The sequence below is a fragment of the Micromys minutus genome (genome assembly GCF_963924665.1).
Source record: "Micromys minutus genome assembly, chromosome: 12".
Classification (NCBI taxonomy): domain Eukaryota; kingdom Metazoa; phylum Chordata; class Mammalia; order Rodentia; family Muridae; genus Micromys; species Micromys minutus.
The window spans coordinates 26,748,170-26,762,422 of NC_137981.1; the positions used below are offsets into that span (position 1 = coordinate 26,748,170).

General features: G+C 41.2%; 1 protein-coding gene across 1 annotated transcript in view; it reads left to right on the forward strand.

Annotated features, from left to right (window-relative positions):
- Positions 1–14,253, forward strand: part of WDFY4 (WDFY family member 4) — a gene marked incomplete at its 5' end in the record, with an annotated part of 200,092 nt that overhangs the window by 19,306 nt on the left and 166,533 nt on the right. The window contains 3 exons of the mRNA XM_080926733.1: positions 4,702–4,806; positions 6,505–6,695; positions 12,926–13,503. Of these exons, the coding sequence (XP_080782859.1) occupies positions 4,702–4,806; positions 6,505–6,695; positions 12,926–13,503 (874 nt within the window). The remainder of the gene's footprint in view (positions 1–4,701; positions 4,807–6,504; positions 6,696–12,925; positions 13,504–14,253) is intronic.

Here is a 14,253-nt window from a genome sequence, read left to right on the forward strand (position 1 = left end):
ACCAGTTTAAAAAGATGTAAACTGCCCACCTAGATAAGATAAATTGACCTATAAAAATCCATCCCTTAGAAACTATGCATAATTACTCCTGGCTACTCAGAGCCTTGTGAATGGAGAAGGGCCATCTTTGTCTTCCATCTTGATTCTCCTCTCTTCCTCACCTTCCTACTTACAAAAAAAATTTGTCCCTACCCCACTTTTTACTGTCCAATCATGTATCACCTTGACATACACCTACACATCACCCTTTCTGTTTAATTTAATTTAAAAAGCTTTTCTCTCAAATGTAAGATGTGTATAACTATTACCATTTGAAAATCGTCTAGATGACTATTTTTTCTCAAAGTTAATTAGCTTGGGTAGGCTGAGACTAAATTAGTCTTCAACTTCATCAGAAATCCAAGAATGACCAAATAACTGTACAAATATTAAGCCTAATATGGCTTCCAGAACTGAGACAGGTTGTAGAAACAAATTTCCACTAGCACAGTCCCCTGTTAGTAACACGTTAAAGTAAGTCTTCAGCCTTCTGGCTCAGGATCAACTGACAGACTTTTGAAATACAGAAATATAGAAGGACTGATAATTGTGGCTCCATAAAGATTACCTGTCTACGATTCTACAATGTGTCCCTTTTTGGACAGCAGTAGTCTGTAGGTGAAATAGGAAGTTTTTGCCCAGTGGTTATCTATCCACAATTTATAACCTCACCTGAAGGTAGAGATGTTCAATTTCTTTATTAAATCTACCAAGGGGAAACTGTTAGGAACAGATATGTCTCAAAAAAGGATAAATAACATTAAATATTATAATTTGTGAATTTCTGACATTTTAGAAAACCATCTATCTATATAAGGTAATATGGACTGTTGTCTATTAATTATTCTCAGCTATTTCTGACTAGAATATTTTTTACTTTATTTTTTAAAAAAACAAAGATAAAAGAACAAATTTTAAGAATTTTTGCATAAATATATATGAATACATTTTTGTCAGTGCTTAGCTTTTTTTTTTAAGGTTTGATATTCTGCATTAAGGTCTTACTAGTTACAATGAGCAAAAAGTACATGCAAAACAGGATGTAACCCAGAATTAGTCAAAGTATTCTTGGTGTGTAAGGATTGAGTATAGTTTTTTTTTTCTTGAACTTCACACAGTCTGTGAGTTGTTTCTGGGGTAGGTCGAGCTTTCTGGGGTTAGTAACTCATTATCAGTGACTGCATATTATGTCTGTTCTTTTGTGACTTAGAATATTTTTAAAACATCCTAACAGGGAATTAGGATCTATGAATTTGTTATTTGACTCCTAATTCCTATGTTTAATCAACTCAGAAGTGTCATCAATAGAAGGACTGGGTCCAAACCTTGTACTTTAAAAATTTTTGTAAGAAATAAGTTCTATATCAAGGCAAATATATGACTTTATCTTATTTAACAAATGAAATTATGGCTGTACAAAGCAATCTGGCTAATTTTTCCCCATTAAATTATGACCATTTCTAAATTTCTCACAAAACAGCGTTAGAATAACCACCTTCAGTTCCCCAAATTTTAGGGAATCAGGGTGATGACTCTTCATTGGCTTCTTCAAGCTGTACAAGGATGTTGAGATATCCTTAGGGGGGAGGGGGTAGAGAAAATGGGGGGGGAGTTGAATGGCCTTAAGACAGCTACCCAACAATTGCTGTGACCTCTGATGTTTGTCTTGACTGAATCTCGCTGAAAGTCCCTGAGATTGGTGATCCAAGCAGGCCAGTTCAGCAATTTGATGACAAGCTTCATCAAAGCTCTGTATTCTGCTATATATAAATCTCAAAACAAAATTTTAGCATTGTTAAGATAACTTTTTGTTTGATTCTCTTGAATCTGTTTTTTCAGGAGGTCTCCCTTTATCAAATCTGATCCATATAACTCTGGAAGGAGTTCAGAGCCTAATCACCCCTTTTAAAAGCACAAAGACAGAATCTTTCTCCCCAAATAGTGTGTTCTTTAGTTGGCAACCAGAAAAGTTTGTATTGTGTATCCTCTTCCAGAGAAACAATATAACCACAAAACTCAACATCACACTCATTTTGAAAATTAAAGCAATATAAAACAAATGAATAAACAAAACACTATAAGATTCTATTCTTAGACCTCTAATAATTTGTCATGCCAAAAAAATCAACTCAAAATCCCCACAGAACCCACATTACAAGAATGAGTCTCCTACTGTGGTAATTTTAAAAACAATCTCAAACCCTCTCTAGCTGTCATCAATGCGCCATGGTCTTAGTGGGGTAATTTATAAGACAGCTTAAACACACTTTTACTATTACCAATACCAATAAGAAGTAAGCAACTTGTCAAACCAGGATTTTAGCCCAAAACACATTGATCTGTTAGGTTTCTACCTGGAGCATCAGATTTTTATTTATTAATATCTTTCATAATATATGTCTGTATTCATTCTGACTGGTGTACAGACTTCTATTTTTAATAACCTATTAACTTGCAAATATTACTCTCTGTTTGGAGTCAGTGAGCAATTTTCCCTTAGTTCTGAACCGCGAGTGAAAATCCCCATATGATCTGGATAAACTCTGTACCCTCTCCTTCTAGCTATAAAAACAAATGTAATCATAATTCCATTAATACCTGTCATTAAGAAGCAGGCAGCTTGTCTAATTAGGATTTTAATCCAAATTCCTGTGGAGCCCACATACAAAGAATATGGGTATTTTGAAAGCCTTAATAGAGTATTAGTTCTTTCTACTATCTTTAAAGCAATTAAATCACACCTAAATTAAATCATTTTCCAAACAACTTTTGCTGAAGAAGAATGCAGCTTCTGATCTCTAACTCTCTGTGTTCAGGGTAGCCTGCATTTTTCACAGCAGGGGACCTAGAGTTTTCAGCAGAGACTGCCTCTATGTTTCTTTTGTTTAAGGTTAAGGTTGCTTGAGACATTACATGATTCAACATGGCACTGGCTCCTCTACTAGAAAATAACACTCTCTCGGGCTAATAATCTTACATTTATTGGATTCTTGCCTAACATGTTGGTTCGCCATCTGTTGCGGTAAAAATAAAAAAGTGATCTGCTGCTATCAGTTCCTGAAAGTTCTCATTCCGTGATGACACTGAGCCAGAGCCACTTACTCCTGCTGTCTCTCTACCACGCAGGCTGTAGGCCATGCTCTCCTAGCTGTCTCCCTGCCAGCCAGGAACTTTGTTCACATTCCCCACAGCCTGGTTAAATTATGACTCACCAATCAATAATTATCAAATAGATTTATATGTTAAATTCTCAGCCCACAATCTGTTTTTATTTTTACTGCGACACCAGGATACTTTTCTCCATCTAGGCCTTTAGAGAGACCAAGCCTTGAAAGTAGGTGGGTGGTTCTGTACTTCTTTTTCTGGCTTGGTAGTTTTGGTCTGTTTTCTTATTACTATAACAAAGTAGTTATAGCAACAGACTATCGACTAGAAATTTTATAGGGAATAGAAGTTTACTTGCTGTCCAATGAACTACCACAGAGCTATCTTCCCAAATAGAAGTTTATTTGGCTTATGATTCTCGAGGTTAGGAGGTCCAGTGTCATGGTGCCAGCAAATGGAGAAAGGCTTGCTGATCTAGTATAATACAGCAAAGGGCACTACATGGTGAGGCACAGCAACTTTGCCAGTTTATATACCCATCCTCATGATGTCATCCAATGCCAACTACTTCCGGTGGATGTGCCTCCAAATACCATTAATGTCTGAGCTAGAGACTACATTCCCAGCACAGGGCTTTGGGGGATGCATTCCAATAATCGCTATCTTCTTGCCTCCAATTCTATCCTGCACAAAGTTAACACATCAGCTCCCTTGGTTTCCTTGTGTTTACAGGGAAGTCAATCACAGTTTTACTGAGTGTTCCTGTGGCACCCTAAACAGACGATGCCTTTCAAAGGCTTAACCTCAGATCCACTTTTCAATTTGACCCCAGGCTTACGACCATGCCTAGAAGAGTTTAGCTTTTTCTGTGCACTAATGTTTCCAGTCTTCTTTTGTGCTTTGTATTTTTAAATGTGACCTATTGATTCTTATGCACTCTGTGTCTGGTAAATAAATTCTTCTTGTTCTCATTCACTTACTTGTTTTTAATTCTCCAAATAGAAGCTAAAGTTTCAATTTGTTTTAGTACTTTGCAGTACTGGAGATCAGAGGTGGATGAAGCTACCTGGTTTGAACTCCAAGGATCTAGTGGCCTGTCTCTCTGTTCCAGATTCCCTTGGGTTGCATCTTAGCTCAGCTAAGGAGTTGGCAGCTGCCCCTTCTAGACATAAGTACCAGGCTATAAGGGGAAGATCAGGGTTAATTTGGCATCAAGAGTAGAGTGCTTCCTTCAGAGGGGATGCTGCAACAGGTTCATCGACTTTACTTGGGGACATATTAGAAACATAAATTACCTGATATTATTCAAGATCTAATCTGGGCAAGGGGCTCCACAGTCTTTTGGATGTCTAGATTTCTGATATGCTCAAACTGGAGAACCAGTGTTGTTAGCTAGTGTTTCCACAGTTATATCTTCAGAATTGGGGTGCATGCTCACTTCTAATGGGACCATTGCACTCCCATTCTCCTTAGGAAGGTAGGACCCCAAAGAAAAAAGAGATTGTGGATTGTACCATGTAGACTTAGTACATATGCATATATTCTTAAATGTGGCAGGAAACAAAGAGTGCAGTTCTGGTGTGCAGGATCCAGAGAGGGAACTCACCTGCGTGATGCTGAACACTGTGGTCACACTTCTGCAAGGTTCTGTTCGAAATGCAGGTAATGCTAGTTCTAACCTCTCCCTGGCAGTCTGCAATGAAACATGAACTGTGAGTTATTCCTGGTGGTATTTAAGGGGTAGATGGTATCAATGTAGTAACTAATGTCCATATGCCAATTGATGGTGATCATTTATAAAACAGACATTTTGGTCAACACTATTAATGCTGTGTAATAAAGTTGGCGGGCAAAGAAATGCTGCTTCATGTATCCTAATTCAACGAGGCCTCAGAGCCCCTTTCCTTTCTTTTAAAGTTAATCATATTGGTACCTTGATTCATTGCTTTTTATAAACCCCAGAGCAAGAACTAAAAGTGTTAATCTTTCATGTTTATCTTTTAAAAAGGGACTCCTCTTTGTGTATCAGTATCTGACAAGAAGAAGATTCGATAGGTCCTGTCAACAGGTTTGGTGATTTAGAAGCCAAGGGCACTAAAGCCCTCATGGAGTGACTATACTAAATTTAAAGCCTGGTATTTCACTTTAGCAGGGGGAAAGCCTGTAAATTGTTGCTTGGTAGTACTTGTTAGAGTTAACTCATGCTGACTCTCAGACATTTGGTTATAATAGATGGAGCTCAGTCTCAGGAGTCTCCCAGCATGATTTCCACTTAGGGCATGTGGCCATGGCTTGAGTGTCATGGCTCCAGACATGAAGGGCTCAAATCCACATTAACCAATTTGGTCAAGTCAATGCTGAATATTTATTCAATGAGAATGAACCCACATGCCAGGCCTGGGCAAGAAAATTCTGGGATTGCCCGTAACAAAAGCAAACCATAAGTAGATTCCCTTAATTTTCTCCCCAGGGAAAGACCTAGGAAATTAAATATGTCCCTAATTTAAGTTCTTGTTTACGTTCTATGAACTTTACGTAGAAGACACAATTCCAAACCCAACTAAGAAAGTATTCTTGATTGATAGCTGCTGGGAAAGGGAAAAATCGATTTTATTTTTAACAGAGTGATAACGAATATTTCAAACACCCAGAGTTGGCTCCATGATCAGGAGTGTTGGCCAACAACACCCAACAAAACCCAGACTCTATTTTTGGTGATTTCTGTTTAGTTTTGTTTTGTTGAGTCTTTTTTTCCTTGATTTTTAGGGAAAATATGTAAAATTGGGCATGTAGTTAGATGAGTTGAGGAGGGAAAAGAATATGATCAAAATGTGAAGCATGTGATTCCTAAGGAATAAATAGATCAATGACAAGAGAACCTTGACACAGAGGATAAAGAATTGTCACAGGTCATGAGTTAGGGGATGGCGGTAAATAGGTGGTGAGGTGGATTATTCCAGGGCTGTTTTACTTAGATTTTGATTTTCCCCCCAAAACACAATACGTTGTCATTTACTTTAGGCATTCTGTTGTACAGTAAGTCCGTTGAACTTATTCTATCCTATCTTGAGCTTTCTCCTATAGGAAGATGTTGGCCAAAGTATTTTTTTCCTCTCCCAGATAGAATTCTTGCTGGTGAGGAGTATAGTTTTTCTTCCGAATTCTTTAGCACCCCATGTTTCTCTTTCCCATGACCCATTGTGGATGTGAATTATAGAACATAAAACTGTATATCAGGGGGCCAAAGAGAGGATAAAGTGTAATGGGCTTGGGGAGTTGATAGCAGAAGCTTCCCTGTGGTGGGATTGCAGTGCCAAGACCCACCTTCCTCTGGTACTGTCCCGTCTGTCTTGTTCCCAGTTGTCCTGAAAGACCATGGTATGGTGCCCTTCATCAAGATCTTCCTGGATGATGAGTGCTATCGGGAGGCCTCGCTCAGCATCTTGGAGCAGCTCTCAGTCATCAACGCAGAGGAGTACATGAGCATCATTGTGGGTGCCCTGTGTTCGTCCACTCAGGGGGAGCTGCAGCTGAAGCTGGATCTTCTCAAGGTGAGGTCAAGTCCTCCTTTGTGATTGGCTTTTTCAGACCTATGCACTAAGTGACTCACCTTCGTTCATGCACTGGGACATTGTGCAGGATAGTTAGATGGTTGTGCCAGGCAGTTCTAGCTGCTATAACAAATAAGTCCTATATACTTAGCTGCCTGACATATAAATTTCTTGAGACAAGGTCTCATGTAGCTCAGACTGACATTGGACTCACTATGTAGTCAAGGATGATCAAGGAGCTCCTGATCCTCCTGACTCCACCTCCCAAGTGCTGGGATTCCACACATGCATTCCCAAATCTGTCCTTAAATTTCTTTTTTTAAATGAAGAATCCATGAATACTCGGGATTACAATTCAGGAAGTGCTGTCATCCAGGGATTTAACTAAGCTCAAGGATAAGGGAAGACAGGCTAGGAAGAATGGCATAAGACATCCTCATTCAGGCTGGGAATTAACATACTCTAGCTTCAGATTTCTTTGGACAGACTTTTCAGCAGGACTTGATCAGACGCAGGGGATGATGGGAAGTGTAGTCCTTTGGCTAGGCAGCAACTACTAGGCACCACTGTAAATCATGAAATTTTTACATGTGTGAATTAGGGGTGTGAATTAGTGGTGGCTTGACAGGTGCTCTCCTGACTCCATTTACTGAGCATCAACCAATGATGTGTGATCAACCAATGACAGGTGTGGTGAAGGTGTTTGGGATACATATTAGAATGAGGCATAGCCCTTGCTATCTGGGATCTTAAGAGCCAGCATTCATAAAACATGAGTGCAGATCACACCTCAGGGAAGGTAGATACATGGTGGGTACTGGTGGCTGTGGAAAGAGAGTGATAAGAGAGCCAGAGTGGTTTCACTTGGTCTGGGGGCTCTTGAAGGACAGTGTGTGAGCTAGAGTGGAAGCTAAAGAGAGCCAAAGCTGTAGGGAGAGGGACACCAATGGACTAGTGAAGTCAGTTACCACATCTGTACAGTAGAGAGAACTATTTGAAATATTGCCAATAATCATCAAATTATCTTAAAATAGCTGAAGTAACATATACTACATTAATTTATCATCCCTATATAAGTTTTTTGCTGTTTTTTATATTCTTTTGTGGCTTATGACTTTTAACAATTCTCTTTTGGGGTTGGTATGGTGGTGCTTCCCTTTAGTCCCAGAACTCAGGGTGCAGGGTGCAGTGGCAAGCAAATCTCTGAGTTTAAGGCCAATCTGATTTATAGAGAATAGTCCAGGCAAGCCAAAGCTACAAACCTACAGAAACCTTATGATTCAACAAGCAATCAAGCAAACAAACAGCTACCCTCTTAATTATTCAGTAAATTAATGAACTTGTCTTTTCAGTTGTGAACCATCAACTGGTAAGTTTTTTAAAAAACCAGTTCACCCTTGTTTTATGGTGTTTGAGCAAAAGGGTGTAAATGTAAATATTCCCCTGTGGATTTAAGCAGTAACTGCCACCTTTCTGTGAGATACAATCCAAGAGAAACACATCCTTGTTTCTTGAGTTTGCCATATCTGTTTACTGAGCAACTTTACGAAAAATATAAAATTACTCTGACATCTAAACCAAACAGGCTTAGCTATGGTCCTCTCTCCACTGTCCTTTTTAATCTGAGGGGTGTGGTATTTTGGTGTCTAATTCTCTACAGAGTCCATGCCAGACATTTGTGGGAGTCATTCCTGTTGTCATGTGGCCTTAGCCTGAAGTACAAGGTAGAGCTCAAGAGAAAAATGACATCATGATCCTAATTATACATTTCATAGATGATGAGAGTTCAAGCAATGATTTAACTACAGGGCACATAATGAGTGAAGGAGATTACTAATAAACAGAAAAGGAAAGATGAATATGTGCCACAATGCATGTGAGCTAAGACAAAACTAATGATGGGTGGGTGGGGCTCTGTGGCAGAGGGCGTGCCCAGCATGGGAAGGCCCTAGGATCCAATACCTAGCACCAGAGAAAGGCAAAAAATTCACTGAGATTTGTGCTGTAAAAGACCTGAGATTTATACAGGCTAGTTTTATCTTGTTTGAAGCAGAAACATGTAGAGGGCTTCAGAGACTACTGTCACTCAGATAATAAGCCTAGCAACCAAGAATGGACCTATTACTTCACATTGTCAAGCTTTTGTTGGCAGGCTTTGCATGCTTTGATAGGAACAGGGAAGGTAGGACCGTAGCCAGGACTTTGGTTTTCCATTGAGTACAGAATTATTTCTGATATGTTTGTAGTGAAATACAGACAGATCCATAGAGAAGAAAGCTATGCTCTGACTCTGCTGAGAAACAGAAAGGAGCTTTCTATTCAACGTGGAGAAGAGCATTCTGTCTTGCTTACAGAGAGTTTGTCTTGTTTACTACATAGCTCAGAGGCATCTTATTGGAGAGCTAGCCCCTGGGTAATAGGACGGAACTTCTAGAATTAGCAATGTAAAGCCATTATGGTGTTTTACAGATTCAATATAATTTCAGAAACACAGCATCAAGAGAGTTCATAAGGAACGAGCCCTCTGTGAGCTTATTTCACAAAGTCAGAGTCTGCGGGCTCTCCTCCCACCTTCTCCTCACTCTAAGGCTCTGCTGGGTGGTTAGAAGGCCTCAAGAGCTGCTGTCACCCTCAGAAGACTAGGACAGCAACACACTGCTGTGCAGTGGGTAGCAGAGAAGGCTGGGTCTCCAGAGCCTAGCCCAGATTCTGAGTACAAGTGTTGTAGCTAGTGAATGTTTGCTGATATCGGGCATGGGATCTGTGGTTGATTTTAAACCGTCTGAGAGCTCCTTGTATCTTCGAAAACATCCATGTGAAGTGAGCTCTCTCTGGATGGATCACCATTTCAGAAACTGAAGGCTGGCTGTGTCCAGGGCATTGGGTTTTCAGAGAGGCTCAGAGATCGGGTGGTGTGGGGGGAACATCATGAAGTGTTGGGACGCCAGGCAAGGAGGAAAGCAATGTCCTTCCCAATGAAGTTGCCATCTCTGGAGGTTAGTCACATCACACATATGGAGAAGACCACCTCAGGGTAGATGTTTCTAGAATCCAGTGGCATTTCTGTACCAACACCAAATCGTGTGACTACACCACCAATTCTGGCAAAGAATAATTGAGTTAAAGGATAATGTAAGCAAATGAATTTCCTCCCTGTGGCCAGGGGGCTATGATTGGGTTATGCACAAATTCAGATTGATTTGCTAATATACATTTAGCTGTTCAACTCTGAGCTTAATCACATTTCCTCCCCAGTCTTCCAGCATGACACATGGACAATTACGAAGAATAACAAATAACAGGGTGTGAAATAAATCCTGTTAGTCCTAACACAGTTAGCGCCGTGCAGCAGACATTCATTTTATAGATTCAGGCTAGAGGAATACTAACTCAGAGCCGATGACACAGTAACTGAGTTAAGAACGGGAAAATGTGCTTAAGGCTGACCTTTCTTGAAGTGTGTCAACCCTACCCTGATTACTTTGACTTCTGTTGATTCGATTTATTCCTTTCAGCAGACTCGGGACCCTGTGTGGTGCATTATCACACAAAGTTGAATGACAGTAATGGAGACCCCTCCTCCCAGGCCCCCAGCTCCTGACTAATCATTTCCCGAAGTCCCGAAATATTTATTTTCCTTTATGATAGAAATGTTTCTCTTTAGTTGCTATGAAATTAAGCCTTTGTAATTGGATTTTGGACTTTTTACTTTATGAATCTGCAAATATGAAATTAACCCCATCCCAAGAAATAATAGAGCAGTCTACATTCTAATGAGATTACCCCCATTTTAGATAATGACCTGGAATTTAATAAATCGAACAAAGCAACAATTAAGGGCAGCCATTTCTCCTCCTCCTCCCAACCAGAGGGAAGAGAGTGGCCATGTAGGTGAAACCCACTGAAAGACACAGATCATAGGTAAAAATTACCATTGGGTTGATCCTCTTTCAAAATATCTGTTCTTACCACTCTTGGAAGGAACTCTTCTTAGCCAAGTCTGACATCAGGTTGGGTCACTGGAATTTGCTTCCTATGGGGGCCAGGGAGTGTCCCATGACCACCTAGTGATCAGACAATTAGCTACAATCTATGAAGTCTTCTGTTTTGCATTATTTTGTCATTGTCCCCTTTTGCATCTTCTTTGTCCTGCATCATGTGACAAAGGGCTCTCTTCATTCTTTTTGCTTGAGCCTACCTCCTAGTCAGTCATGGCTACTAGAAACTCTCAGAGAAGCGTATTCTGTTTGACACCAGCACTTATGAGGTTTTCTTGGTGACTGATTTCATGGCCCATATGCCATGACCAGGCACAAAGTCTGTCTCAGATAAGTAAACTAATTTACATGCTTGTGTAAATTGTGTTGCTGTGTGGATTGTCATGTAGAAGGAAGAAGCTTAAACTGAAACCCACTTCAGAGTTAGCATGAGTTTTGTGTTCTGGTGAAGCAATGCTTCTTAGCAGGAAGACAGTTGTTCATGCAGAGAGGGGTCTCCAGAGATAATGACAGGTAGTTGTGACTGTCTATACAGACCTGGCCTTGCCTACTGTGTGCCATGAGCTTTCACATTTCCTGAGCATCAGCCTTTTCAGAGAAATCTTGCTCTGACTCTGTAATACACACTTGTCTTGAAGGCTGGTCTGTGTCTTGGGTTTTTGAGTACCTAGGTTTCCCTATATGTTGACCTTTACCTGTCAGGATTTTGTTTACACCCTAAGCCATGTGATTAAATCACAGCATTGGCTCTAGTCCCATAGTGGGAATCTTTTTCCTTTTTAACCTTTGAATCACATCTCACACATCCCAGAGATGATTCTGAACAATTCCTCTTTCTTTGTTTTAGGATACTACCTTTCTGCCTTTCTATCTCCAGAGTCTACTACAGAGGTCATCCACTAACCAAACATGTGTCAGAGATATCTTGTCTCAGATGTATTTTGGTGCTCTTTGAGGTCAATACCCAGGACCATCAGCTTTAAATATTTATGTAAATGTATCCATACCTCTTCCCTTCCCTGTCTTCCTCCTTTCCCTCTTTTCTTTCTTCTCATTCCCTTTCTCTTCTCTGTTATACACCATGTATGGTAGACAGTAAATGTACTTTGTATGTGCTCTGAGAAGACCTGATTTTACAGGGGAATAAGTTTCCCTATAGATGTCTCAGCCAACTGGAGGGTCTTGGGTTCTGTGGGTGCTCTGAAGACTTAAGCTACATTTCCCACACTGGGTCTAGACTGTCCGCTATCTGTACAACTTAGGTAATGGTTTATAACATTTTAACCTTATGATTTATAACAATAGCAAAATTATAGTCATAAAATCACAACAAAGTAATTTTATGGTAGGAATCACCACAATATGACTAACTGTATTAAAAGATTGGAGCATTTAGGTTGAGAACTATGACTTGAGGTTTGTCCTGCCATTTGGAAATCCTCATCTTCATAACCAGCTGATAAGTAGGTTACCTTTCCTCTCCTCATGTGGCAGAACCCACTGCTTGTATGGAGGGGGAGGTAAAGGATTATAAACAGAAGCTTTAACAATGTACAGTGTCACTAAGTATCTCCTTCACACTGGAGAGATGGCACTTTCCACTGAATTCTTATTGGGGTGAGCAAGCCCGGTGTGGTTCCTAATTAAATGAATTACCAGTTTTGTGGAGAGCTGAGACAACTTCCCAGCAACTTCTCCCCCGCCTCAAAGTTTGGTTCTCAGGATGGGATGAGGGCTGAGAATCAGGGGTCAAAAACTCATTCTAGAGCAGTGGTTCTCAACCTTCCTAATGCTACAGCCTTTTAACACGGTTCATCACATTTTGGTGACCCCAACCATAAAATTATTCTGTTACTTCATAACTGCAATTTATCTGCTGTTATAAATCATAATGTAAATATCTAATATGTAGAATATTTGTATGTGATCTGATCTCTACCTTCCCCCAAGAGTCACAGAGGCTGAGAACCTCTGGGAGGGAGACACATTTATGTAAAGATTCCAGCAGGTAGATGGACCTTTATAGACCACCCTTTAAGAAAAGGCACATATAGAAAACCTGAAGTAATGACTAAGTGAACAAGATTGACATCACAATGTTGTAGAACTGTCCATCTATTTGCCCAGTTTCTAGAGTGTGTGATTAACAGCGCTGCACCTTGGTGGGTGGGCTTGTAGGTGACCTTGAACTGCCTGCTGGATTTCACGTATTTTCTTTGCTTGTTCTTTCAGTCTCTGCTCCGGATCCTGGAGACCCCCAAGGGCCATACTGCATTCCGAGTCTCCAGTGGGTTCAATGGGCTGCTGTCCCTGCTTTCTGACCTGGAGGGGTCCCTCCAACTACCTGCAGTGCCAACATGGGGTTCAGTGTCCCCCAGCCAGACCCTGGAGCTGGTGTTACACACCCTTTGTGTGGTGTCTGCCGCTCTGCACTTGGACCCTGTCAACGAGCACTTCTTCAGGAGCAATGGGCTTTTTGAGAAGTTGGCTGAGGACCTCTGTCTGCTGGGTTGTTTTGGGGCCTCAGAGGAAGAGGGGGCTCGACAGTACTCTTCATTTGACACGAAAACCAGGCCCTTCGTGGATTTGCTGAGCTGCGCCTTTTCCCCCAACTGCCAGTTCCCACCGAGGATGCAGAGCTGCCTACAGATTCTCAGCTTCCTAGAAAGCATGGCCAGTGGTACCCTCCACCTGCGCAGAGACCTGATGGAGCCAGCCAGGGCTGGTCAGGGGCCTTCTATGGATGCTGGAAAGGGAGAGGCTGGTGGCCGCCTAGGCAAATCCAAGCAGTGGCCAGACCTGGAAGAGAGGTTAGAGCTGGGCTGGCTGCTTCTGCTATGGGTCATTATACATTATGCATATACATATGCATATACATTGCATATACATATACACATATATCCCTTTTAGCTATACTGGGTTTACTGGGTAAGGGAGCTAAGGGTGGGTGTGCCAGAGAGTTGCCAGGCTTTAAGTGGCTTGGAGGACTCCAAGTTCCTCTATCCCCCGGACTCATAGCAAATATGACCCAAGTCAGCATAGGCCTGCGAGGCTCTATTACAAAGGCAGGCCACCACGGACACAGACTTTCTCCTCTGGGATCCTCGGAGCTTCTTGGAGTTGTGGTTTTAGGTGGGTCTTCCTGGGTATTCAGGATGCCTTGGCCTCTGTAGTCTCCCCTCCTTCACAGAGTGCTTCCAGGAGTTGGGTGAGCTCTTTCAGTTTGTTAGGACAGAAGCCACTGGTCCAACCACAGGGCTTTTCCTTGTCTCTTGTACCCACTGTTATCGTTCCTAGCAAAGACTACCTTCTCCTTTCCACAAGCCATACCTCTCTCTCAGTGGCTCAGACGTTTGCAAAAACGTTTGACTGTAGAAGAGCACAGTTCGACAGCAAGGAATGTGAGGACCCATTCCAACAATCTTGGGGAGAGGAAAGATCATGTTAGCAGTCAGTGCCCCCTTTCATCTCATACAAGCAACAGAGACAGATGACGTCAATGTTGTGATGTCTATATTGGGAGTCAGTAAGTTTGTCCCGAGAAGGTCCCCATTTTCCAG